Source organism: Melospiza melodia, unplaced genomic scaffold (assembly GCF_035770615.1).
Source record: "Melospiza melodia melodia isolate bMelMel2 unplaced genomic scaffold, bMelMel2.pri scaffold_34, whole genome shotgun sequence".
Classification (NCBI taxonomy): domain Eukaryota; kingdom Metazoa; phylum Chordata; class Aves; order Passeriformes; family Passerellidae; genus Melospiza; species Melospiza melodia.
Genome location: NW_026948659.1, coordinates 8,426,364 through 8,454,205, shown reverse-complemented (window position 1 = coordinate 8,454,205; position 27,842 = coordinate 8,426,364). Strand labels below are relative to the sequence as shown.

Here is a 27,842-nt window from a genome sequence, read left to right as displayed (position 1 = left end):
GGCCATGGCTGCTCTCAGCTTTCTCCTAAAGGGAAGGGAAAGGGGCTGTCAGCTTTGTCTGTGTCACTGAGACTCCTGCACTGTCACCATGGCCATCAGCAGATGGGCCTCAGATCTCCCTCAGAAAGTGCCTCCTCAGCCTCCTCTCCCTACAGACAGCAGCAGCAGCACCTTGTTTTGCAGCATCTCTGTTTGTCTGGCCTGCCCTTAAGGCCCTGCTGCCAGGGAGATGCCCCTGAGCAGTGCCCTGTGCTGGGAGAGGTCTGCAGGGCAGAGCTGAGCCCCCAGGGCTGGGCTGGGCTCTGGCAGCACTGGCAGGGACAAGGCTTGGATAGAGAGAAAAAGCTCCCAGTAGGCACAACTCCAGGCAGCAGAGATCCAGGCCAACCCTTGGTATCCCTCAATATCCAGCTGCACAGGGAAAGAGAGAAGGGCTTAGAGAAATTGAAACTGCTGTCTTGAAAAGCTCCACGTAATTTTTCAAGCACATTTTAAGTGTTATCACCCTGAACTAGAGGGAGGTGAAATGAGTAAAGGGCACCTGTGTGGGACGAGCAGGCCTGACTGCACTGGGGCACTGGGAGCCCTGTTTTCCCCCTCGACTTCACAGTGTTCAGCCTGAGAGCAATGCTGAAGATGAGTCAATAACTCATTAGCACAAAGCCAAGCTAAAATATAAAAATGTTTTGTGAAGTGGCCTCACAGAATGAGAAGTAGTTTTGATGGAATATCTAAAACAATGCCATAGCGTTGACTCAAAGAAATTGGTCCCAGCTTGTTGTGTCTTCTTTCAACAGTCTACAATGCCCAGAATGAACAAATGTCCAACAGCAGCTCCACCAGGCAATTCCTCCTGCTGGCATTGGCAGACACACGGCAGCTGCAGCTCCTGCACTTCTGCCTCTTGCTGGGCATCTCCCTGGCTGCCCTCCTGGGCAATGGCCTCATCATCAGCGCCGTAGCCTGCGGCCACCGCCTGCACACACCCATGTTCTTCTTCCTGCTCAACCTGGCCCTCAGCGACCTGGGCTTCATCTGCACCACTGTCCCCAAAGCCATGCACAATTCTCTCTGGGACACCAGGGACATCTCCTACAAAGGATGTGCTGCGTAGGTTTTCTTCTTTCTTTATCACAACAGAATTTTCCCTTCTCACAGTCATGTGCTATGACCGCTATGTGTCCATCTGTAAACCCCTGCACTATGGGACCCTCCTGGGCAGCAGAGCTTGTGCCCACATGGCAGCAGCTGCCTGGGCCAGTGCCTTTCTCAATGCCCTGCTACTCACGGCAAATACATTTTCCCTGCCCCTGTGCCACGGCAATGCCCTGGGCCAGTTCTTCTGTGAAATCCCCCAGCTCCTCAAGCTCTCCTGCTCACACTCCAAACTTAGGGAACTTGGGCTCACTGTGCTAAGTGCCATTCTATTTTTTGCTTGTTTTGTGTTCATTGTTTTCTCCTATGTGCAGATCTTCAGGGCTGTGCTGAGGATCCCCTCTGAGCAGGGACGGCACAAAGCCTTTTCCACCTGCCTCCCTCACCTGGCTGTGGTCTCCCTGTTTATCAGCACTGCCACATTTTCCTACCTGAAGCCGCCCTCCATCTCCTCCCCATCCCTAGATCTGGCTCTGTCAGTTCTGTACTCAGTGGTGCCTCCAGCCCTGAACCCCCTCATCTACAGTCTGAGGAACCAGGAGCTCAAGGATGCCTTGGGAAAACTGGTGACTGCAACTTCAGAAGCAATAAATTCTCTTTTCTGCTACAGAGTCTTCAGAATATAACTTTTTACAATCTCAGCCTTTTTTCCCCTGTTTGTCTATTTTTTACTATGGTAACTTTTCTTATTGCTGTAGTGCTTCCTAGAAAATATTGTAGCATTACTCTTAGCATTTCTACATGAATATCTACCTTTCTTTTGAAACACAAAGACTTGCAAGAGGCTTGTACCCTTGGCATTTAAATAAAAACAAGTGCATGCTCTCACTTGTCTGTCCAAGGCATTTCGTCAGCCCTTCTCTGTCCCTGCAAGGGCAGTGCCTGTGAGCAGATGTGGAGGGAAGAGACTCCCAGCGCAGCAGCACAGCCAGGGACAATGGCCCTGCCTCTTCCCCCATCTGCTCTGCCCAACTCCACCCTGTCCTTGCCAGCCCTGCTGTGGCTGTAAGGCCGGAGTGCTCTGGCAGCTTGGTCACTGTCTTGCTGCGTGTCCCTGCTGTGGCCACAGGCAGGGCCAGGCCATGGGCACTGCTGGGACACAGCTGGGCTCCAGTACAGCAGCTCCAGCAGCAAAGGGCATCTCCTGAGGGCAGGGCAGGGAGGCTTTGCTCCCCTCCAGAGCTGCTGTCAGCAATGTGCTCCAGGAATTCCCTGGCACAGCAAAGCCCAGGGCCTGGGGCAGGGGGGAGTGTGCAGGGGGGGCTCACAGCAGTGTCCTGGCACAGCCAGAGCTCCTGGCATGGACCTGGGACAGCAGCAGAGCAGGACCTGGGCTGTGTCTCTGTTCTGGGAGAGTCTGGGAAGATGCCCCAGTGCAATTGTCCCACACCAGCCCCTGCAACCACCATTGCCAGCACTGGCCTCTGCCCTCACCTGTAGGAGGTTGTTTGGCCCTGCACGGAGGGACACCAAGTGACCAGGCCAGCAGGCCATGTTTGCTCTGTGATGAGGAGATCTCAGCAGTACATTGTGTGTGTGAGGGGAGATGAACCCCAGTGAGCACAAACACCATCAGCAGCATCTGGGGCTGGCACAATTCCAGTGGCACAAACAGGGCCTTGAGGCCGCTTCACTCTGAGAGTAATGTCCTCTGGGAAAACACCTGAATTTGTTGAGTTGTGGTTAGGACTGCATGGAGAGAAATATCCCAGGCAGTGAGGCTCCAGGAAAAAATGCTCAGGGCATCCATGGACTGCACAGAGAGACATTGGATAGAGTGAGAGTCTGTGGGGAGAAATCAGAGCTGCCTCCCTTCGGAACCAGCCCAGGGACCTGGACAGGGCTGTGCTGTTTTCTGGGCACTGACCTGGAACTGAGGGAGGTGGAAAAGGCCTTTCGTGTCAGGGATGTTTAGAAGGCTGGGCAGTGTCATTGTGAGACCTGTCTCAAACCACTTGAAAAGGCCAGAGCCATCCCAGAGGGTCCTGGGCACTTGGGAAGGGCAGACATGGAACCAGTCTGCACACAGGGCAGGGAGGGGGACTGGGAGAGTCACAGCCTGGTCAGGCTCAGCAGGGAAGGGGATGTGGCAAATCCTCCTGCAGCCATTCCAGGCACTGGCAGGACAGGGCAGGGACTGCAGAACCCACGTGGGAGGGAACAGAAGGGGATGTTGTGACCAGCCTGTTGTGGTGTGCTGTAATGTCCCATTTTGGCCTTCCAGGTCACTTTCCCAGGTGTGCCAATACCTCTCTCCCTTCCCCCTTGCCCCCATGCTGAGTGAGTCCTGTCACTCAGACTTAGCATTCCAGCAAGGCGTCGTGTGGTTGGTCAAGTTCAAAGGATGCCACTCAGGCCCAGGGGTCATTGGCCTGTCTGGGTGTCATCTTCCCCTGAGACCCTGCCCCTCTCACCTGGTTGGTGGCTCACCTGTACCTCCCCTCCCCCTGTCCCTGAGCTTAAAAAGGTCATCAGACCATGCGGTTGGGATTCTGTTGGAGCAGTTGCTCACGTTCAGACCTCTGTAACCATGGAATAAACCTCTGGACATTAAACCCTCCAGCAGAATCCATCTCCTTTTTCTCTTCACCATCGCCTGAAGCTATTCCTCCTGAGGTAACGAGGTCCCTTACAAGCCTGGACTTGTTCAGTGCCCAGCTGCAACCACCAGCAAGCCAAGGTGTCTCTGGGGTGATTCACCGCAGCTGCTGCCTTTGGCCCAGCAGCGAGGGTCAGACTGGCCCAGGCACAATCTAACTGGTAATATTGTGAGCCTTTTTTTCCAATACCAGCCCTTGGCCACCACTGTGGAATATTTCTATTGTCTCTACAATGCCATGAAATATACTTTCAATTCCTTTGTGGATGCTGCCAAATTGCAGGGACTGAACTGATGTGTGACTGACACTCAACTCATCCAGTTAATGGTGACTGCAAAAGGTAATTGGGCAATATGACTGAGTTGGTGTCAAGGTTTGACACTGGCACAATGCCAGTGCCCCCATGAAAATTCCCTCTCCCTGGCATCTGCTGTGAGGTGGTACCCGGAAATAAGCAAAGCAGGCTCCTGCTTAATGAAAAAGAAAAAAAAAGAAAACTTTATTAACTAAACTACAAAAAACTAAACCACAAAGGGGAAAAAAAAAACAACACAAGGAAAATGAAAACTACACAGAAACACATCCCCCTCCTCCTCCTACCAGATCCCCAGTACATTTACATTTCCCAAAATTATCCACACTCGGTCAGGCACCACCCTTTAGAAAATCAAATCTTCAGCTCATGAAGAGTAGACGGAGTCCTTCCTTGTGCCACGGACTTCTTGTCACAATTAGCACTGCCCGGAGTCCTGCTATCTCGTGACATCTTCTTTCCATGCCAAGGTGCTCTCACCACCAGGCATGGGATGGGGCAGAGACCTGCTTTCAGGGTGGACCTTTTTAAGGATGCCTCGTCTCGTTCCAAGCAGAGCACAGTCTCATCTCTGGGACCTTTGTCCCCCCCATTTCTTCTACACCCCCTGGGGCCGAGGGGTCTCAACACCGAACCCTCTTGGCTCCGAGCCTCCACTTCCCGCTGCAATGCAGCCTCTGTATCACCAGGAAACAGTCCATGGATCTACAACAAAAGAGTCCAGCAAAATTGCCACTCCATCTTCCTCCATTACTTCAACATTTCTCTTTCTCTTTGCCCGACCCTCTTACTGGCCTATTTCTTCCTTCATCCTCCACTCTTATCCCTTTCCTAGGAAAGCTAATGTTCCATGAAGTTCTCATTATCCACAAGGGTTAAAAGCTCTCCCAAGCGGCTGGGCTGCTCGCTGCCCCCCCCCTTCTCATCCCAGCCGTGCTGCCGGCACATGATATCAAGTTTCAAGCACAGGCTGCATTCTCTCTCCAATTCCAAAAGGGCGGGGGGGGGGGCGGTAAACAGGTTGCTCGGTACCCCCTCCACCCTTCCACCGGGTCCGGCCTACCGCAGATGGGCCAGGCCACGTGGCTTTCCCCTCCCCCAGCCCAGCCAGTAACTGGGCCAGGGGAGAGACCCAACTCCTTCCCACTGGAAATCAAAAGAAAGCTCTGAAGGAAAAGAGCCCTGCTTTTAACTCCTTGGGTTTGTGGTCTCAAGAGGCGGATCCAATGCCCCACTGGTCAAACTAGGTGCTCATCTTAAAATCCGAACACCCATTGGTGACCACAGCAAAAACAACATATCCCAGATGTCCCATTTCCGGTCAAACCACGACAGTTGGGTAAATTTATCTCGCCATCAGGCGCCAAGCAAGCCACAATAAAGGGCAGAAAAAACTAATGCATCAGAGTAAAGTCACTTCAGTAGGGAAAAACCCAAACCCAACCAAAACCTAAAAACCCCAAACCTAATCAAAAAACCCAAAGCAAGATCTACCCACAACAACACAAAAACCCCAGAAACAAACCAACCACAAAAAGAAAAAGGCAACAAAGAGAAGAAAAGCAAATTCACAGGAAATCTCCTATCAGCGGAAAATATTTAACCACCTTGTGGCAGGAGAGGATTCTGCATGTCTAGGTACTGTTTTGAAAGAAAAATGTCTGAAAAAAAAATATCCCCTACCCCCCTTGGCTCCCCACTTCTCTCAGTTGATTGCTGATCATGGTGTGATATGGAGTGGAACATCCCTTGGGTCAGTCCAGCCCAGCTGTCCCATCCCTGTCCCCCAGGAACACTTGCCAACCCCAGGCCCATAGGTTGGGGGGTCGCAGACGCCTCATGTGGGGCGAGCACTGACACAAGGACAGGAGAACAGAACAGCTCAGCCTTGGAGAAACTGATTGAGGATGTACCTCTGGCAAACAGAATTCACACAAAAATCAGGCAGGATGCCAGCTCAGCTCTGCAAGGCTGACAAAGCAGAAGTTATGCAGAACAATAATATTGCCCTTACTCAAAAAGAGGGTTCAAGGAACAGCCACCTAAAAAGGGCACTGGATGTTGAAGACAAAACAAAAGAACCATAAAAGGATTTGTGATAAGGTGTGCAACTGTGTCAAATAAACTCAGAGGAAGTGGGGATAGCTAATGGATACATAATCAGTGTGTGTGATAAAAACTCTGTTCATTCAATGCTTAATGCACTCCAATGGAGGGAGGATGGCCCAAGTGACCACCATGCTGTAATGAAGAATGCCTGCTTTCAAGTACTCCAAACTCTGTTCAGAAGTTTCTATCCAGTGGGTTTCAGTATCAGTGGTTTCCTTGACTCCCTTATGCCCCACAGTTTCACAATGGCCCCTTGGTTCCATGAGGCCCTGCTGTAGAACAATGGATCCTTGGTTCCATTGGGTTCCGTTTTCTCAAAATGCTCTCTTTGGTTCCATGAGGCCTTGGTGTGTCACAACAGCCCCTTGGTTCCATCAACTGCCAGAGTGTCACCCTGGTCTCCTGGATCTGCAGGGTTACAATGGACAATTGGTCACAAGCAGCCCTGCTGTGTCACCATGAATATTTGGTTCCATGGAGTCCCACAGTGTCACAATGGCCCCTTGGTTCCACGAGGTTCCACAGCATCACCATGATCTCCTTGGATCTGCAGTATCTCCATGGATCATTGGTTCCATGTGGCCCTGCTGTGTCACAGTGGTTCCTTGGTTCCACGAAGCCCCACGGCATAACAATGGAATCTTGTTCCCGTCAGGTTCTGTACTGTCACCATGGTCTCCTTGGTTCTGGACTGTAACAATGGACCCTTGGTCCCATGAGGTTCCATGATGTCACAATGGTCTCCTTGGTTCCACAAGGACTTGCTTTGTCACAATGGACCCACCTTTCCAGGAGCTTCCATGGTGTCTCCATGGTCTCCTCAGATCCACATTGTCACAATGGACAATTGGCTCCATGGGCCCTCCTGTGCCACAATAAACCCTCAGTGCCATGAGGTTCCATGGTGTCACAATGGTCTGCCTGGTTCAACGAGACCCTGGAGTGTCACAATGGCTGCTTGGTTCTGTGAGCTTCCATAGCATCAACAATGGCCTCCTTGTTTCTGCAGTGTCACAATGGACTCTGGTTCCATGAGGTCCCTAAATGTCAGTGGTCTCCTGGGTTCCATGTGGCCCTGTTGTATCAACACAGCCCCTTGGTTCCATGAGTTTCTGTACTGACAGAATTGGTTCCTTTGTTCCACTGAGGCCCTGCTGTGTCACAATGGACCCTGGGTTCCATGAAGTTCTTCAGTGTCACAATGGCCCCCTGGATCCTTGAGGTCCCACAGTGTCACCATGGTGTCCTTGGATCCACAGTGCCATAATGGGCCATTGCTGCAGCCGGAATAGCTGCTAATAAAGCCCAGGGTAGTGAAGCAAAAAGGGCCTTTGCATGGTACCCACAGATGTTTAATTCAGCCGTGCAGTGAGATGTTCTGGGTCACAAGGCAGGACTCCCGGGGGGAGTCCAGGTTTCTGTATCTCGAGAGGAAGGGGTTGATCAGTGCCATGGGGGCAGTACAAAGATGGGGCCAATGGGGGAATGGGGAGGGAGGGGCTGAGGGACAGAGCACAAGAGGAAGGAGCCAATGGGTTTGAACAGCTTTTGAGGGAAGCTTCTTCTGTCTCCCTAACCCAGGGAATGCCTCTCAGGGTCTCCACAGCTGCAGAATGTCAAAACGGCCCCTTGGTTCTTTTGGGCTCCTCAGGATCCCAGTGGCCCCTTGGCTGCATGAGGCCCAGCTGTGTCACACTGGCCCCTTGCTTCCACTGGGTCCCATAGCGTCACAATTGTCCCCTCTGAGATCCATGAGGCCCCGCAATGTCACACTGGCCCCTTGCTTCCACTGGGTCCCACAGCGTCACAATTGTCCCCTCTGAGATCCATGAGGCCCCGCAATGTCACAATGGACCTTTGGTTCCATGAGTCCCACACTGTTCCAAGAATCCTTAGTTCCATGGGGCCCTGTAGTGTCGCAATGGTCCCTTGGTTCCGTGGTGCCACACAGTGCCACATTTGCCCTTTGGCCCAACAGGGGCTCATAGTGTCCTTGGTTCTATAGTGACAAAAACTGCCACAATGGCTCTTTGGTTTCACAAGGCTTCAAAGTGTAAAAATGGCCTCCATGGTTTCATGCAGCCATACTGTGTCAAAATGGACTTTTGTTTCCTTTATGCACCACAGTGTCACAGTGGTCAGCTTGGTTGTGCACTGTAAGAATGCCCCATTGGTCACTCAGAGCCCCACAGGGTCACTATTGTGCCCTTGGTTCCATGAGGGCTTGCTGTGTCACAATGCCCTTTGGTTCCATGAGGTCCCATGTGTCATAATGATCTCCATGGTTCCATGAGACTTCGCTGTGGCTCAATGGCCCCCTTGGTTCCATGATGTCCCATAGCAGAGCAATGGTTGCCTTGGTTCCATGGTGTCAGAATGGCCCCTTTGTCCCATGGAGCCCCACAGTGTCACTGTGGTCCCCTTGATTCCATGAGGCCCTGCAGTGTCATGGTGGCTCCTTGGCTCCATAAGGCAAAGCAGAATCAGAATGGCCCCTTGGTTCCATGGAGCACCGCGGTGTCACCACAGTCCTGTTGGTTCCACAGGGCCCCGCAGTGTAACAATGGACCTTTGGTTCCATGAGGTTCCTCAGTGTCTCAGTGGCCCCTTGGCTCCATGTGGCCCCGCTGTGTCACAGTGCCAGGTGGTTCCATGAGGTCCCACAGTGTCCAAATGGTCTCCTTTGTTCTGGGAAGCCACACAGAGCCACAATGGACCCTTGGTTCCAGGAGGCCTTGCTGTGTCCCAATGGACTTTTGGTTCCATGGGGTTCCACTGCATAACCATGGACGCTTTGTTCCATGGGGTTCCATAGCATAACATGATCCCCTTGATTCCAGAAGGTTCTGCAGTGTCACAATGGACCATTGGTTACATGCAGCCCCACACTGTCACAATGACCCCATGGCTCCAGGAGCTTCCACACTGTCAGCAATGGTCTCCTTGGTTCCACAAGACCTTGCTCTTATACAATGGACATTTGGTTCCATGGGGCTCCACTGCATCCCAATGGACCCTTTGTTCCATGGCGTTCCACAGTGTCACAGCTAGGCCCTTGGATCTGTCAGCCTCTGCTGTCACCAAATGTCCAAAATATCAGAAAAAGGCTCCTTAACACTCATTTGGTGTTTATGAGAGCATCATTTCTTCAGGCCTGAGGTCCAGCATGGGATGACTCCTAACCATACATGGATATGGAATTCTACCAGTGTGTTGCTCATATACAGTCACTAAATGTGAATTACAATTTACTCATTTCCATAAAACCCACCCCAAGTTCCCAGATTCACTCCTTGTTTTCTCCATCCCTGCACCCTTGAGCTAGATGTCTTCTTCTTCTCTTCCAACCATCCTTGCTGGGAAAGCAGCCCCTGCAAGCCTTGTTCCTGTGCTGAAAGTTCACAGGCAGGGTAAACATGGAATGAAGCCTTTTGGTATCAGCCCCAGGCTTTGTGTGGGCAGGCAGAGGCAGGCAGGAGGCAGAGCTGTCAGCAAAGGAAGGGGCCGGCCAGGTGGGGCAGCTGGGGGATGCCGACAGCCTGCAGGGACAGAGGCGCAGGGCAGGGACACCGTAGCATGTCGGTTTCTTGGCTGTTTCAATGACCTGGAAAGGCCCGGGGTGGCCTTGGACAGCCCGCGCTTCAAAGGACGAGAAAAGGCTTCAGGTTTTTTCTCGGTCTCGGTGTTTATTAATTGTTTATCTAAAAGATTTTCTCTCGGCCCGACAGAGGTCTACACAGCAAGACAGCCATGAGCACACTGAGAGCCCCCGGGGCGGTCACCTATCTTTATACTCAAAATTACGTATACAATATTTATCAATTTTCCCCAATACCTTTTACCCTTATTAACCAGTGCACGTTTAGTAAAAACCAATCCCAAAGTACCAACATCACCACAGAAGATGGAGGCCAAGAAGAAGAAGAAGAAGAAGAGGACACGCCCCAATTCCTCCATCTTACTTCTTTAGACAGCCCTGTACAGGAATCCTAAACCCTGTGTCTCACACTCTAATTAACCTATCCCTTCACCATTTATCCCAGTGAAATCCTCCCATCCTCATACAGGTGTCGTCTCCCGTGTAGGATCTAAGTCCAGCCACCAGACACTTCTGGCAACACTCCAGGACTCCCGAGCCCCCCAAGGGTGGTCTTGGTCACTCTGCACATCAGTCCTGAGGTGCTGAGATCCCACATCTCCCCCTTCTGTTTGCACCAAGAAGACCTCTTTTGCTATGATTCATGGCACATTTTAAACATGCAAATATGCATGGGACGACAAGTATGAGGACTAGGAGAACTATTAAAACATAGAACCCTAACTTTAAAATTCCTCTTCAAATGGGAGAGATGTCAAAGAATTCTACCATTGCTTATTGCAATGAATGAAAGAATGATGCACACAAGCATCATGAAACTCGTTACTTCGCTTTTGCGTGAAATCATTGTTTTGCTTTTCATTCAAGACCCTAAAGAAAATTCCCCAAAGTCCTTAGTTTCCTTTTATTTCTCTTCTGAATCGCTCTTTCCAGTCTGAGTCTCGACTTCTGTCTGAGTACTCATCTCTTTGTTTCTCGGATCAGTGTTCTCGTGTTCTCGCGTTCAAAATGGCTTCACGTGTCGCGCTGACACCCACTTCAGACCTCGATCTGTGGAAACACAAGCGAAACCCTTGCCCCAAGTAATTAGTTTGAACGGACCCTCTATTTGTCCTGTCTCTGGGTTTCTGATCAAAACTAAACAATTTTCCCTTAGCTTTGCCTGTGTGCTGTTTAGAAAATGTCTCACGATTGGTGGATTGGGTTCTGAGGATGAGCTATTTAGGAAGTTCAACACATACAGTGCCTTATTTAATTTCATGTGAGGTGTTGCCTCTGGTTCACCCCTTCTTTGTCTGTCCAGAAGGGATTTCAGGGTGTGATGTGTTCTCTCAATGATTGCCTGACCTGTGGGCGAATGTGGAATACCAAACATGTGTCTGACACCCCATCTTTTCAGGAATCTGTCAAGCACCCTGCCTGTATACGTTGGACCATTATCTGTTTTTATCTCCTGAGGCACACCTAATGATGCGAATGCTTGCAGAAAATGTCGAAAAGCATGGTCTGCTGTTTCCCCTGCATGTGCTGAAGCAAAGACTGCACCTGAGAATGTATCTACAGAAACATGAACATTTTTGAGCCTCCCAAAAGATGGATACTTCGTGACATCAGCTTGCCACAATTGCAGACTTTGCAGCCCCTGCGGATTGATTGCTCCGGTAGAAGAAGGCGGCTGCACAAGCTGACAGTCTGGACAAGCACTAATGATCTCCCTCGCCTGACTCTTTGTGAGACGAAAGGACTCCATCAGCGCTCTTGCGCATTCTGATGAAAGAACGCATGACTTAATATTGCCTGTTCAAAAATGTCCGGCAGTGTTTGCGAAATGGGCATTGTCAACCTGTCCGCTCGAGCATTACCTTCCGCTAAAAACCCTGGAAGTGTTGTGTGCGCTCTAATGTGTGTGATAAAATATTCTCTTTCCCTGCTCTCTAGCAGTGTTTTCAAGCTCGTCAGATATGAGTATAAAACCTCATTACTGACTTCTTTCAAGAGTGAACCTTCCAATCTCTTGACCACACCCGCAACACATGCGGAATCTGTCACCAGATTGAGAGGTTGATTGAACAACTGAAATGCTCGGACAACGGCTGCCAACTCCACAATTTTTGGAGAGCCCTGAACCATCCTCACATCTGATTCCCAATCCCCTGTCATTGAGTCTCTCCACGTGATCACTGACTTGTGTGTCTTCCCTGAGCCATCCGTGAACACTGTGATCCCGTTCAAAGGTTCTTCACTTATTCTTGGTTTTGCTCTGTAGCATATTTGCGATTGCAGTATTCTATGTTGTGGAAAGCGGACTGTGCAAGTTCCTGGGAACGCTAACAACGCGATTAACAGGTCTTTCGATTGTTGCATTGCCCAATCGAAATAGTCTCGCTTCAGAGGTAATCTGATGACTGAGAATTCTCTTCCTGCCATTGTCAGCAACCTTGTTCTCGCCATTATGATGATTTGTGCTGCCATCTCCAAATCTGTGAGAATTGTTTTTGCGGGCCTGTGTGGTAGGAAAATCCACTCTATTATTATCAAAGAGTCCTTTTGTGATTCATCCCATTGGAAGATCAAACCATGGAAGTGCGTTTTCTTCCCCAGCACTGCCAACTGAAAAGGCAACGTTGGAACAAATCGATGTGCCTGCCCTTTCTGTATCGCGTCCGTGACTTTCTCCAACTCTTTTTTCGCTTCTGGCGTGAGTGTCCTGGGAGATCGAATGTCTGTGTCTCCCCTCAAGAGATCGAGCAACACTGGGATGTCGCTGTTTGTGATTCCCAAAACTGGCCTCATCCAGTTGATTTCTCCCAAAAGCTGTTGCAAATCATGCAAATTGCTGATCTTAGTGCTGATCTCCATTTTTTGTGGTTTCATTGTTCTCTCTGAAATTTTCCACCCTAGGTATTTCCAAGGTGCAACCTCCTGAATCTTTGAAATGCTGATTTCCAGACCTGCCTTTTCACCTCTGCAATCACACAGTCACGAGCTTTTCACAGCTCCTGTTGTGTTGATGCTGCAATGAGCAAATCATCCATGTAATGAATGATCTTCACCTTCGGAAATTTCTTTCGCGCTGGTGTCAAAGCTCGTGCCACGTACCATTGACAGATCGTCAGAGAATTTTTGAGGCCTTGTGGAAGAACGACCCAATCGTACCGCTGCAGAGGCATTTCCTTGTTGATACTCGGAACTGAAAAGGCAAATCTCGGAGCATCATCTGGATGGAGTGGAATACTGAAAAAACAATCCTTGAGGTCAATGACCACAAGCTGCCAATCTCTGGGAATCATTGAGACAGATGGAAGTCCCAACTGAAGTGGTCCCATGTCTTCTATGACTTCGTTGATCTTCCTGAGACCATGTAACAATCTCCATTTGCCCAATAGCATTTTCCTGATGACAAACACTGGAGAATTCCAAGGGCTGTCTGTTGGCTTGATGTGTCCCTTCTGCAATTGTTCTTGGACCAGGTCTTTCAAAGCACTCAATTTTCTCCGTTCAAGGGGCCACTGATCCACGCAAACTGGATCATCTGTTTTCCATGTCAACTTCAATGTGGTGAGTGCCGCAGTGACCCCTATTAAAAATCCACTTCGATCTTCGCGCCCCATTGTGCCAAAAGGTCCCGACCCCAGACTGTGATCGGCTTTTGGACTACAAAAGGACGAATGATCGCCGTCTTGTCTCCTGGTCCCGTGACAACGACAGAATTCTCACTTTGCAGACACAGAGATGCTCCCCCTATGCCTGACAGAGAACCCAATGGCGCGACCAAGCTCCAACTGCGTGGCCAAAAGAAGTACGATATTACCGTTACATCCGCCCCTGTGTCGAGCATACGTCTGATCGCTATTGTCCTGTCCCCACATGTCAATTGGCATGTGAGCGTGGGTCGGTCTCAACCTATGTGCTTCACCCATGTTGTATGTATTTCAACATGTTCTTTCATAGGGAAACCTTCTTCATCGAAGATTGACATGACCTCTCCAACTGCGTGTGGCGGCAATGCGAAAGCTCTCGCAACCACAGTATTTTCTGGTACAGTCAATGGTGGACGAAGTGATCTTGCCAAAACTGTTAATTCAGTATTTTTGTCCGCTGAGACAACCATTGGATAAACAACGAGTCCAAGAATACTGCATTTATCTTGTCCAACTATCAAGAAATCTTGTTTCTTGTATGAATCCCTGCGGATACCCGTTGGTATCTCCACATGACTTTCATCTAGAAAGCATACTAGTTTTGAAGCTGCCAATGCACACTGTGCCCCTGGTGGGAGGAGGTCTGGGTCACTGTGGAATCGACTGAGGGTTTTGCTGAGGGCATCTGCTTGTCTCTCACTGATGATTGCCCTGTCTGCTCTTGTGACACTGCCAGTACTTGTGTCTGAGTGCACTGGCGAGTTACGGCCGCGCTCCGCTTCTCGTTTCCCGGACGCGGTAACAGATTTCCGTCCACGTCTGTCTGGGAGTAACATTCTTTCACAGAGTGTCTTCCTCTCCCGCACCGCTCACAAATTGGCCTTTCCGCTTTCTGTGCTGGCGCTGGCGTATGTGTTCGTGGACAATTCTTTCTCATGTGCCCAGACTCCCCACATTTGTAGCACTGTCCTCCTGGGGGATTGTTCTTTTTCTGCATCGTTGCAAGAACTTTGTTGATGTTCTCGTCCTGTTGATGAAGTATTTTTTCGAGCATCTTCTCTAATGTCTTGTCCTCTGATTGCCTTTCTGAATATCCCTTTAACTATTCTTCCCATTCCTCTCTTAATTTGTTCTTCACAATCGCTGCGACATACTGAGGTGTCCCCACCTTGCTGCACGCCTCCACCATCTCACCAAGGATGGCCGTCCTGGCATGGACACCAGGACCCGTTGACAATCCGGGTTGGCACTGCTGAAAGCTAAGCTCTCCAAGAGAGGCCTCTTCACTTGTTCAATCGTCACCTGTCGATCCACGGCTTGCGTGAGTCGATCGATGAACGACATGAATGGTTCTGCGGGACCTTGCCTGATGCAAGAGAATGGAACATCCGGAGCTCCTGTTGGTGTAATTTGCATGATTGCCATTCGTGCTGCTTCTTTGATGTCGCTTAACACTCTTCATGGAAGCCGCACTGCTTGTTCCCCTGGGTTGTCGTCTGGAGGATCCCCTGCTAACTGCCCTTCCTTGAGGTTCGCGTTTGGCCCACCTTGATATCTATTCCGCAATTCAGAAAGATATTTTCTCCACCTTTTTTCCCAGACGAGACTCTGTGTGTCAGTGAGAATCATTGCCACAATACTTCGAATATCATATGGCGTGAGGTCATACGTGGTGAATGTCCCTCTTAGTAGCTGTTTGAAGTATTGTGAGTTCAGCCCAAAAGTTTGAGCCGCCTTCCCTAAGTCTTTGAGTGTCTCATGACCCATCCTTTCCCACCTTGGATACTGTCCCTGGGCATCATATGTCACCAGCATTGTCAGATCTCCTGATCCCGGAAATAAATGCTTTTCTTTTCCCAACGCTTTTCTGATTGGCTTCCAATCCATCGTCTTCACCAGCTCTTGAAATTCCTCTTCTTGAGATTCCATTGGGATTTGCATGAATAATGGTGTTGTGGATGTCATTGGTGATTCATCGTACCTCATTTTTCGCCTTGAGGTTTTTGACCTAGCTCCTAAATCCAAAAAGGAAACTCAAGGATACTGTTGATATTTCTTTTTTGCTGTATCAAATGAATTCAAGAAGCTTTTTGCTGTTTCTGCTGCTGACAGCATCCATGCCGGAACACCTTCCGATGCTGTGATCCTTATGACATCTTCTCCTTCTAGCTGTGCTTCATCTGAACTTTCATCGTCTTCATGAAATCCCGACGTCAATGGATAATCCCTTCGTTGTGTTATCATTGTCTTTGAAGTACTCTTCCTTTTGTATAATGTTGGGAAAAATTGCTGCATTATTGCAGTCTCGCCACGAGATGGCGCTGTGCCTCCACCGAACAGATCCGACATGTTGTGCACTTCTGTCCTCCTCCCACTAGGTGGCGCTGTCACCAGCCTCCCCAGCTCGGATGACGGAATGAGCTCGACTGCTCTTCCGGTCGACTGACGTGTTCGTGATCTCGTTTGAGACCGAGTCTGCCTGGCTTTTAATTCAGCTGAAAATGGAGCTCGAACACCAGAACGTCTCCCTTGAAGGGAAGGGGTCTGGACTCCGGGGGTTTTGACTAAAGGCACCATGTCTGGAGAGGGTGTGGAGCCCCGAGACATAGAATCCCGAGCACGGCCCCTCCTCGCTCGAGATGTCACAGGGGACCTGGTCCGCCCCTGCCCATGTTCTGCTCTCCGCGCATGCGTGCTTTCCGAGCTGCTCCCTGTCTCTCCCAAGCTGACGTCACTCTCTCCCCCTTGTTCCACCTCCGAAGTCTCCTCCCCTCAGTCTGTCCCTGACTCTGTCTTTTCCTCCTCTGACGCTGTGACCACTCCTCCCACTGGTGTGCGCAGCCCGCCTCCCGCCGGCCCCCGGGCCCGCTCCGCGATCCGAGCCGACCTCCGCACCGGGTCTGACGTCACAACCGCGCCCCTCCTGCGTCTCTCTACGGTGGCCCTTTGGGGCTGCGCAGTTTCCCCCAATTCGCCGCCCGTGCCTAACGCCCCCACGCTGGTTTGTGACTCCTCCCCTGGGTCTTTGCGAGTTTTGCCCGCCGCGTGCGTCTCTGCTACCCTGCCGGCCGGGGCGGCCGCCACCCCCGGCGTTGCCCTGACAAAAGCCGCACCGGAACTCGTGTCTCCCATTATCTCTTTACCCCCGCCCCCCGCCTGCACCGCCGCAGCCTGGCCGCCCTGCTCTGCCGCCGCGCCGCCGTGCCCACCACGGAAAAGCGCCCCTCCTGATCCCTTCTCTCCCCCCTGCATCCCCCCTTTCGATCCTGACTCCCCTGTACTCTCCGGGGTTTCAGGACGCTTTAAAAGTTTCCTGGGGTTTCTGGGTCTTGGGACCGGAGGCTTTAATACTATTTCCTGCTCCCTTTCCTCGAGAGCCCTTTCCCCCTGGCTACTTGAGGCCAGAGCTAATTTTTTCTCAGAGCTTTGCTCCCCCCCTCCTTCTGAGGGTCCCGCCAGTCTTTTCGACTGCACCGAAATGCCTTCTAGCATTATTCTTGCTGGCGAGAGCAGCTTTAACACTGTCTCATCTTTTTTCATTGCTAAGAGATATAAATGTTTGTTAATTTCCTGCCAAAACCCCACTTCAAAAAACAGGCATGTTTCTGCAAGTGGATAATTGAGCCTCACCCACAACAATAACTGTTTTAATTCCTTCTTTGGGATCCCTTCCGTGTATGCTTGAGCCACGCCTTGTAAGGTGGACAAAATTTCCTGCTGTTTCTGGGAGAGTGTGCCCCCCATGTTCTTATTTTTGACCTTCTCAACGAATCTGTCGTCAGAGTGGTCTGAAGGCTCCTGATCTCCGTCCAGCAGGTCACGAGAGATGGATCCAGAGGCGCCTTTCTGGTTCCGATCCGGACTGCTCTGCTACAAACTTTCTTCGGCAGAAGCTGAGAGATGGAATTCTCAGTGACTGCTGTTTTTTGCAGACTCTCCTGGCCATTTTTTTTCTTTTTCTTTCTTCAGGCTTCTCTCCACAGGAGTTATCAGTGCTCTCCTGGGAACTCGTCCTAGGCCCGAGCTGCCCTCTTGGCTCTTCAGCTCTTCAGCTCTTCAGCCCCACGAAAGGTTGGTGGGGAGTAGCCCACGCAGCGAACGCCACTTGTCGGTTTCTCGGCTGTCTCAATGACCTGGAAAGGCCCGGGGTGGCCTTGGACAGCCCGCGCTTCAAAGGACAAGAAAAGGCTTCAGGTTTTTTCTCGGTCTTGGTGTTTATTAATTGTTTATCTAAAAGATTTTCTCTCGGCCCGACAGAGGTCTGCACAGCAAGACAGCCATGAGCACACTGAGAGCCCCGGGGCGGTCACCTATCTTTATACTCAAAATTACGTATACAATATTTATCAATTTTCCCCAATACCTTTTACCCTTATTAACCAGTGCACGTTTAGTAATAACCAATCCCAAAGTACCAACATCACCACAGAAGATGGAGGCCAAGAAGAAGAAGAAGAAGAAGAGGACACACCCCAATTCCTCCATCTTACTTCTTTAGACCCCCCTGTACAGAAATCCTAAACCCTGTGTCTCACACTCTAATTAACTTAACCCTTCACCATTTACCCCAGTGAAATCCTCCCATCCTCATACAGGTGTCGTCTCCCATGTAGGATCAAAGTCCAGCCATCAGACACTTCTGGCAACACTCCAGGACTCCCGAGCCCCCCAAGGGTGGTCTTGGTCACTCTGCACATCAGTCCTGAGGTGCTGAGATCCCACAGTAGCACAGCCTGGGCTGCACAGGGCACAGGCATGTGCAGCAGCTGCAAGACAGCCCTGCCAGAGCCAACTTGGGCAGCACTTTGGCCATGGCTGCTGGGCCTGGGCCTGAGGCAGGAGCAGGAGACAAGTGACCCTTGCAGGCCTGGGGCCTCATTGCCTCCTTGTCCCTGCTCAGCAGCCTGGCAGGGGCCGCCCCATGCTCCTGCCCTTGCCATTGCACATCCCCACATGCCAGTGCCCATCCCGGCAAGAGCCCTGAGCAAGGAGGGAGGGACAGCATCTGCCTGGCCAGGGGCTGGGGCTCAGGCCTTGGCCCTTGGCATTCCTCAAAGACACCCAGCTTTGCTCAGCACCAGAGACACCTTGGCCTTGTTTGTCCCCAGCTGTCATCACTGCCTCCAGTGTTCGGCTCTAACTGGAACCTGGGGACACTTTCCCAGTCATGTCCCTCAGTGGTACCCATTAAAACTTAAAGAAAGTTCAGAATTTCAATTTAATTTGAATTCTTGTGAAACTTTTTGAAGACACTCTCAGGGACTGAGTCTGATGTAAACAACACAAAAGCCCTGAGACGGTCATTAAAGTTTTCCTAGTCAAGTTATGGAGAAAGATTTCAAAGAACTTGTAAGAAAGGCAAATTCCTATTTAAATGAAGTATTTAATTTTTTTTCTCTTTACATCAGAGGTGATTGCAGCATTCTGTGATTGATATTGACCCAGGGTCTCTCCTCCGGATCTCCGGCCTGCTCACAGAAGCTGTGCTTTGAGCTCTGACCCAGTGTGGACAATCTTGCTCCACATTTCCCATCCCCATCCTGTCTGTCCTCACTCCCCTGGGACCTGCTGTGCTTGCAGAGCTGGCTGCACTCAGCCTAAGAGGGGTTTTCCCTTTTTGGGGATTTTTTGAAGCAATCTGAACCTCCCGCGTTTCTCCACTGCAAACAGACACACTGCTCAGGTGTGTGCCAGCCGCAGGTGCCACCAAAGCCACTGCAGAGCTGCCCTGGGCCAGCTGTGAGGGTGGATCATCAGCCCAAGCTGCACGGGGCCACTGCAAGGGGCTGTGGCCATGGGCACTGCACTGACCCCACTGCTGGGTTTGGCTGCCATGGCCACCGAGAGAAATTAAACTGTCCTTGGAAACACTGGGGAGGACTGGGATATACTGGGGAACACTGGGAACGCTGTGGGAGACACTGGGACATACTGGGAGTGACACTGGGAGATACTGGGAGAATCTGGGGACACTGGGGATATTGCAGAGAAGACTGGGGACACTGGGGTACCTGTGGATGACACTGTGAGGAACTGTGAACGACTGGGAATGAACTTGGGTTTATTGGGACGGACTGGGCTGTACTGGGAGGGATTGGAAGGGTACTGGAATGTAATGGGTTCTCCTGGGGACTAATTGGGCTTTACTGATGTTATACTGGTCTGTACTGGGGATGAACTGGGCTTTACTGGGAGGGACTGCAGGAGGGTGAATTGGCTGTTCCCACCTCCACTGCATCCCATTTGACGAAGCTCCCGCCCATCTCAAGCTGCAGCCAATCAGTGCCAGGCATCCGGGCCTGGGGGCGGTGCTTACACGGGCAGCAAATTTTCTTTTTGCCTATAACTCCCGTCATGCCCCGCGGCCAAATTGAGCCCATGGCAGCCGGGAGAAAAACTCCGGTCATGCCCTGCGCTCCACAGAACCCCGGCATCCGCCCCCATCTGTCCCATAAGTGTCCCCCAAACACTCCAGGGTCCCTCAGTGTCCCCTCAGTGCACATTCGGGACTCCCATAAGCACCCCCGAACCCCTCTGAGTGCTCGCACCCTCACAGATGGCCGCTACAGCCACTTCCTGGAAATTCATCTGCTCTCGTCCCCCGTGGCCCCAGAGCCCCTCAGAACACAGTCCTGTGCCTAAAACTGAGGACGCGACCCGCACCCTGAAGAGCCCTGTTGGAGGTCTCCGAGCTCCTCCCAAGGGCTCCCGTGCCGTTTACGTTCCCCCAGAGGATGTCAAGTCGGGGCTCGGACGCAAAGGTTTCCCGCATGAGCCGTCCCGGACTCCCAAACATTTCGTTCCAACCGATTGCGGGACTACAGCTCCCATCATGCTCTGCGGCGCACGACCAGCGCCATTTCAGGCGGGACTTTATCTCCCGTCATGCCCGGCGCCCCACCGAGAGCCATTGCAGCTGTGCCCAGAACTCCCGTGATGCTCCGCGGCCCCGTTAAACCGCATGATACCTGCGCCTACAACTCCCATCACCCCCTGCGCCCCTGAGAGCCCCGTTCAAGTCCCTCCAAGTGCCCGCCCGGACCCCGGAGGGCCCCAAATTCCCCTCCCTCACCTCCAAGGGCCCCCCTGGACCCCCAAGTGCTGCCCCGGACCCTGAACTGTCCCTCAGAATCCCTGAGTGCCCCTCCAAGTGCCCACCTGGCTACTCCAAGTTTGCCCCAGACCCTCAAGTTCTCTCTGAATTCCCTCCCCAGACCCAAAACTGCCCCAAATGTGCCCCAGAAATGTCTCCAGGGACCCCGAAGTGCACGCCCCCCCAACCCTGTCTAAGAAAAACATGATAAAAAAGATGTCAAAAAGACTACAAATATAACTAATTAACATAAAGAGAAAGAAATAAATAGCCAATAGAAATTAATTATTTAATTCATGAAGTAATTGTGTTACTTAGAACCAGTGATGAATAATTTTCTTGGTTGCTAGAAATGTATCAAATTTTAAGATACATATACAAATTTGGTAATATAAATATTGTATAAGACTATCCTAAATTAAAATAATATAATCACAATTTAGTTTTTAATGAATTTCATTTATACGGAAAAATGCTAAAATTTTTCTTTTTTGTTTGGGATGTCAGTCCCAGGTGGGCGATGTCAGACATGGTGAGGCTGGGGGTGTGGAGCCGATTGTCCAAACAGGCTCAGCCTGCAAGGGGCTCATTCTTATCCATGCCCAGACCTCCTAAGGAGACATTCAGCATCCAGATCACTTGGGGAATGCTTCTATCCCCTCTTCTCATAACTAAAAAATGAAAAAATACTGATGTGATTAAAAAACCAAAAATCACGAGGTGCATTTTGACATCTTCCTCCTGAAGACAACTCCAAACTGACTCCAATCACTGCACAAGCCCTGGAGACTCAAAGACAATGGAAGGGAGACAAAGAGCTCCTGAGGCCTTTCTGTATTTTAATCAGCCCCATGCTGGATTTGGGGCTGGCTCCAGGAGCCTCAGGCATGCAGAGAAGGATGAAGAAGCTGCTCGAGGAGTCAGCAGCAAAACTCCAAGTGCCTTGGAGCATGGCTGGGCCCCAGGGAGGGCAGGGAGTGCCCAAGGCTGCTCAGGGCTGGGTGAGAGCAGATCCTTGAGGGCAGGATTGCAGGGAGGCCAAGGCTCTGAGCAGGGAAGTGCAGTGCTGAGCAAGGCCTGGCTTGGCTGCAGGAAGCAGAAAGGCCAAGCCCTGAGCCCAGCCTGGGCCAGCAGGGCCTGTCCCTCACGGCTGCCTGGGGGCTCTTGGTGGGCCAGGGAGATGTGAGGGGCAGCAAGGACAAATGGCATCAACCTGCAGCCCCTGCCAGCCTCCCCAGGGAGGCTGAGGGAGAAGCAAAGTGCAGCCCCTGCCAGGAAAGTTCCTCCTGTGGGGCCTCCAGAGGCGCTGCCTGAGCCCAGGGCACAAAGGCCTGGGTGCCTGTGGCCCTGCCAGCCCTGCCCAGCCCTTGGCCATCTGTCTTGCAGGCTGTGCCCCCTGGGCGTGCTGCTCCTCTGCCCTGGCCGGCTGCACTCGCCCATCTTGCTGTGCCCCAGCATTTCTCACCCAGTGTTACTGTGCCCTCCCTGTGCTCCCTGCACCCAGTGCTGCCACACCTCCTGGCCACACAGAGCCCGGCCATGGCCCAGCCTCACGCTGCCACACCTCCAGCACCAACATTCTGCCCTGCGAGGGACTTTGCTTTCTCCTCAGCTCCAGCCTGAACCTTCCAAGGTGCACTTGGGGGAGGTTTCCTGCAATTCCCACTGCCAAAGAAAGCTCTGTCTCCTGCTGGTCACAAACAGAGAAGGGCTGGTGGCAGATCAGAGGTGGTCAGAGGCTCTTTGGGGCACAACGACCATTGTAGCCATATTTTCTGAAAAATCCCTTTGCTAGGATTTAGCTCCTGAGAAGCTGAGGCCTCAGGTACAAAATATAAACAATAATTGTCTGCTGCTGTGGAATGAAACAGGTGGATCTGTGATTGGCTTCATGTCATTGTTTCTAATTTATAGCCAATCACAGTCCAGCTGTGTCTCTCTCTGGTCAGACACAGCATTTTGTTATCATTCCATTCTTTCTCCTTTGCTTGCAAGCCTTCTGATGAAATCCTTTCTTCTATTCTTTTTGTATAGTTTTAATATAATATCTATCATAAAATAATAAATTAGTCTTCTGAAACATGGAGTCAGATCTTTTCTCTTCCCTCTTCTGGGACCTCTGTGAACACCACTACTGACCATGAAATTATTAAGTTTTTTTATGTTCTCTGAAAAAACGAGAGGCTTCAACTAAACACCTGCAACTGGCTGGATGGCCTTTTGAAATGCGGTGAATGTTACACCAGAGAGTGGTGGTGAATGCTGCTGCATCCAGCTGGCAAGCAGTCACCTGTGGTGTCCCTCAGGGGTCTCTGCTGGAGCCAGTTCTGTTCAATATTGTTACTGACAACATGGATGAGAGTGTTGAGACTTTCAGTAGTAAATCTGCAGACAAAATTAAGCTGGGAGCATGTGTCCATTTGCTGGAAGGTAGGAGGCCTCTGCAGAGAGACCGGGAACAGTTGGATGGATGGGCAGAGTCCAATAAGATGAAGTTTAATAAGTCCAAGTACCAGGTCCTGCACTTTGGCCACAACAATCCCTGCAGTGCTACAGGCTGGGGACAGAGTGGCTGGACAGCGGCCCGGCAGAAAGGGACCTGGGGGCACTGATGGATAGCAGGCTGGACATGAGGCAGCAGTGTGCCCAGGTGGGCAAGAAGGCCAACGGCTGCTGGCCTGGATCAGGAATGGTGTGGCCAGCAGGAGCAGGGCAGTGATTCTTCCCCTGCACTCGGCACTGGTGAGGCCACACCTCGAGTGCTGTGTCCAGTTCTGGGCCCCCAATTTCGGAAGGCCATGGAGGGGTTGGAGCGTGTCCAGAGAAGGGCAACAAGGCTGGTGAGGGGTCTGGAACACAAGTCATATGAGGAGAGGCTGAGGGAGCTGGGGTTGTTTATCCTGGAGAAGAGGAGGCTCAGGGAGACAAGGCAGTGTCAGGGCAGAGGTTGGACTTGATGATCTCCAAGGTCTTTTCCAGCCTGGCTCATTCCGTGACTCTCTGGAATCACCCTTGGAGCAGTTGCAGGAGGAGCCCTGGGCCTCCTCTTCAGCAGCCCCAGCAGCCCAGGTCCCTCAGCTTCTCCTGCCTGCCCCAAAGCTCATCCTGTCAGTCCTGCAGAGCCTCTGCAGCCCCTCCTCACTGCCCAGAAAAGGGAGCCCCAGAGCCAGACACAGCAGCCCAGATGTGCCCCCCTGGCCTGGGGTGCCTCTGGCAAGGGAGCAGCACCAGGTGCTGCAGGAGCCTGCAGACAATTCCTGCAGCACTTGTAGGATGATCCTGCTGCCCAAGGGATGTTCCCATGGTGCCAAGTCAGGAACTGCAATGGGCAGTGGGGGCAAGAGCGGACAGGGCAAACAGGGATGGGCTGTTTGAAGGCAGGGTAGAGGGGTGGAAGAAGAAGTAATCTAGATCAGGAAAGGGGAAAGAAAGCACAGGTGAAGCCAAGGAAATGCTCAGGGCAATTTGGGGGTGACTGCCAGGCAGCCCTGGCTCTGAGCAACAGCGTCTGCAGTGGGACAGGAAACTCCCAGCCCATGGGAACAAACTTTCTGCCTGACTGCAGAGGCCACGACAAACCTGAGTGGTTTCCCTGGTGTCCCCCAGCCCTTGCTGGCCGCAGGGGATGATGGCATTTGTTCTCCCTCAGGTTCATGTCCCCACACCAACAGCATGGGGGTGCTCCCTCTGCTCTGTGCAATGCAAACAGGGGCTGCTGAGCCAGTGCTGCTGGTCTGTGCCGGCAAGGATGGGGCACCTGTGTGAGCTGGGGGAGAGGCCAGGGCTGCAGAGGGGGGATGTTGTTGGCAGCTCCATCAGGATGCTCTGGGACACTGCCCTGGGCTTTGCAGCGCACTGGGGATGGATCAGCCCCTGCTCTGCTGCTCCTTCCTGTCTGCCCCAGGGCCCTTGCAGAGCCCCAGCCATGCTGTTTGCCCCCAGCCTGCCCACGGCCAGCCTGGGGCTGCTCACGGGGCTTTTCTGTGCTGAGCATTGGCCTGGGTGTGTTCTTGAGAGAGCCTGGGCAAGGAGCCTGGAGCCCCCAGGCCCTGGGCTGAGGCGTCAGCGCTGCCCCAGCAGTGCCCATGGCCTGTCCCTGCTGCAGCCCCGGCACTGCCACCCCCAGGGCTGTGCTCGGCCCCGAGAGCACTCAGGCCCTGCAGCAACACCAGGGCCACCAGGGCAGCGGGGCAGGGCCACGGCAGTAGCACTGGCAACACCAAGTGCTGCTGCTGCTGGGCACAGCTGCTGGGGCAGCACTGATCTGCCCCAGCTCTGCACACAGACATTGCTGCTGCAGCTCCAGAGAAGGGAACAGAAGGGGGAACTCTGGTGAAAACTCTGCTCGGAGAGCCTTTATTCTGTCTGAAGCCACTTAGAGTGCAGCACCTCATTGACACAGTCTAAAGCCACTGTGAAGGTGGAGAGAAACAAAATGAGAAATGGAACAAACACTGACTTTCCTTTGTTGTAAATAATAAAACGCTAAACCAAAAGACAAGAACATATCAACAAACAAACCCAAGTGGTATCAAAGATGACTTTTATTACATGAGATTTGCAGAAGCCGGTCAGAAGCTTAATGTTTCTGTAACCGTCTAATCATCAGTGTCCACACCGCAGCCTTGAGCTCCTGGTTCCTCAGGCTGTAGATGAGGGGGTTCAGGGCTGGAGGCACCACCGAGTACAGAACTGACAGGGCCAGATCCAGGGATGGGGAGGAGATGGAGGGGGGCTTCAGGTAGGCAAATGTGGCAGTGCTGAGGAACAGGGAGACCACGGCCAGATGAGGGAGGCAGGTGGAAAAGGCTTTGTGCCGTCCCTGCTCAGAGGGGATCCTCAGCACAGCCCTGAAGATCTGCACATAGGAGAAAACAATGAACACAAAACAGCCAAAAGCTAAAGGGGCAACAAACAATGAAATCCAAATTTTTCTGAATGTGGAGTGTGAGCAGGAGAGCTTGAGGATCTGGGGAACCTCACAGAAGAACTGGCCCAGGGCATTGCCATGGCACAGGGGCAGGGAAAATGTATTGGCTGTTTGCAGTAGAGCATAGAGAAATGCACTGGCCCAGGCAGCTGCTGCCATGTGGGCACAAGCTCTGCTGCCCAGGAGGGTCCCGTAGTGCAGGGGTTTGCAGATGGACACGTAGCGGTCGTAGCACATGACGGTCAGGAGGGAAAACTCTGCTGAGATGAAGAACAGAAAGAAAAAGAGCTGTGCAGCACATTCTGAGTGGGAGATGGTGCTGGTGTCCCAGAGGAAATTGTGCATGGCTTTGGGAACAGTGGTGCAGATGGAGCCCATGTCGCTGAGGGCCAGGTTGAGCAGGAAGAAGAACATGGGCGTGTGCAGGTGGTGGCCGCAGGCTACGGTGCTGATGATGAGGCCGTTGCCCAGGAGGGCAGCCAGGGAGATGCCCAGCAAGAGGCAGAAGTGCAGGAGCTGCAGCTGCCGCGTGTCTGCCAATGCCAGCAGAAGGACGTGCCTGATGGAGCTGCTGTTGAAAATTTGCTGTGTCTGCACATTTCAACGTACAGAAGGAGGAAAGACAGGGCAATGGAGGGGAAATTTCTCACAGAAAAATCACACCTCTTTGTCGTAGCCTCTTTCTTTCCACTAAGCACCTCCCCCTTGTGTATGTCTAGGAGATCTTCCTTCACCTTTGTTGCTGGAGCCCTGATTTCTGCTGGCCAATGCTGTGTGAGGAGCTGGACCTTGGCCTGCAGGACACCTGGGAGTCAGCCCTGACCCCCTGTCAGTGCAGGGGAACAGTGAGGACAGGGCCCAGTCCTGGTGTTCAGGCTTGGATAAAGAATCTTCCTGTAAGGCTGCAGAACTGCCTGGGTGAAGGGATGGGGATAACAGAAGGCAGAAGGAGGGATTCTGCTGCACCTGGGGAGAACAGAGAGTCCAGGGAGGCAGGAGGATTTTCTGAGGCTTAGTGCAGACTGAGGGGAGCTTCTCTGTCCCTCTCTCCTGTTCCAGCTGCCCTGCACTTGCACCTTTCTGAGATCCACTCCTGTGTTACCCTGGACAGCCAGGAGACACTGCTGATAGCAGAGAGATCCCTGGCACACAAAGTGGCTCCTGCCTTTCCCAGAGTCAGGAGAGTGGGCTCATTGCCAGCCTCCCAGGCTGCCCTGCCCAGAGCTGCCTGGGCACAGGGAGCTGGGACACCCCATTTCTGTGCTCAGCCTGCACAGGAGGAGCCCAAGGGCTGGAACTGCCATTGCAGAGAGCCCCTCAGCAATGCCAGCAGCACCTGGGCAAGGCAAGGAGAGAGAGAGAGAGCCGGGCCTGGGGAAAAACCTTTCCCTGGCCAGCCCTGCCCAGCCCCTGCCGGGCAGCAGCAGGGCAGGACAGTGGCCCTCAGGCCCTGATCAGCAGGGAATGGGCACATGGCCGCAGAGATGCCCTTCATCTCTGGGGCTGCTGTGCCAACCCAGGAGGGACTGAGGGCCCCGAGCCCCCAGGCTGAGGGCTGTGCTGGCTGCGAGGGGACACAAGAGCTGTGCTGCTCAGGGCAGTGTGTGCCCTGCAGGGCAGGCCCGGCAGGTGCCACATCTGCCCTGCAGCAGGGCTTCCCTCAGCACTGCCTCCCTCCCTGCCTGCCCACGGCTCTGCTGCTGGAGCTGTCCCAGCCCCAGCTGCTCCTGTGGCCCCAGGCTCCTTCGCTGCCAGAGCTGCCAGAGCCCAGCCCAGCCCCTGGGCCAGCCCTGCCCTGCAGCTCCTGGGCCCTGCAGGGATTAAAGAACAGCTCCCCCAGCCTGGGCACCATGGAAAGTTGATGCTGCATGGATCTGGAGGCTCGGCAGGTGCAGGCACTTGCTGAGGTGCCCAGGAATACTCATGGTGATGGTTTACAAATCTCAACCCCTGCTCTCCCCCGCAGAGCTGAGTTTCCATTGCCACCAAGCTGAGCCAGGAAAAAGTGGGAGCACAGATTCAGGAAAGCAGAGACCCAAGCAGGAAATTCCTGCCCTGAATGAGATCATGTAAAGTCCCCTCAGAATAGAGCTGGGCATGAGCTGGAGCTCTGAGCAGCCCTGGCTGCAGCTCCAGCTTCAGCCGCTGCATCCGTCCCTTGCAGCAGGAGCCGTCCTGCCCTGTCCGTCTGACGGTGCCCAGGGCAGCCCTACTCTGCTGCACATCCTCCTCCTCCTCCTCCTCCCCTCCTCTGCCACAGAGAATGTGGGAGACTCCTACTGACACATCCCCCAGGTTGTGGGGTGTGCTGGCTTCAGGAGATCCCTCCAGGAGCACAGGAGACATTGCCCTGCACCCACACACTCACCATGCACAGGGCTGTGAAGATCTTTCCCCAAGTGA

The 27,842-nt window shown here is 52.5% G+C and overlaps 2 protein-coding genes across 2 annotated transcripts; one reads left to right on the top strand and one right to left on the bottom strand.

Annotated features, from left to right (window-relative positions):
- Positions 1-1,196: 1,196 nt before the first annotated feature.
- LOC134434273 (olfactory receptor 14J1-like) lies at positions 1,197-16,647 on the top strand (the record flags this gene model as incomplete). The annotated part of the gene is made up of 3 exons (XM_063182952.1): positions 1,197-1,658; positions 16,193-16,314; positions 16,587-16,647. Coding segments are annotated over 3 exons (645 nt in total), but the record flags the coding sequence as incomplete, so codon positions are not given.
- Positions 16,648-23,964: 7,317 nt separating this feature from the next.
- On the bottom strand, positions 23,965-25,640 carry LOC134434272 (olfactory receptor 14J1-like; the record flags this gene model as incomplete). Its single annotated transcript, XM_063182950.1, has 2 exons — positions 23,965-24,003; positions 25,179-25,640. Coding segments are annotated over 2 exons (501 nt in total), but the record flags the coding sequence as incomplete, so codon positions are not given.
- Positions 25,641-27,842: the final 2,202 nt, after the last annotated feature.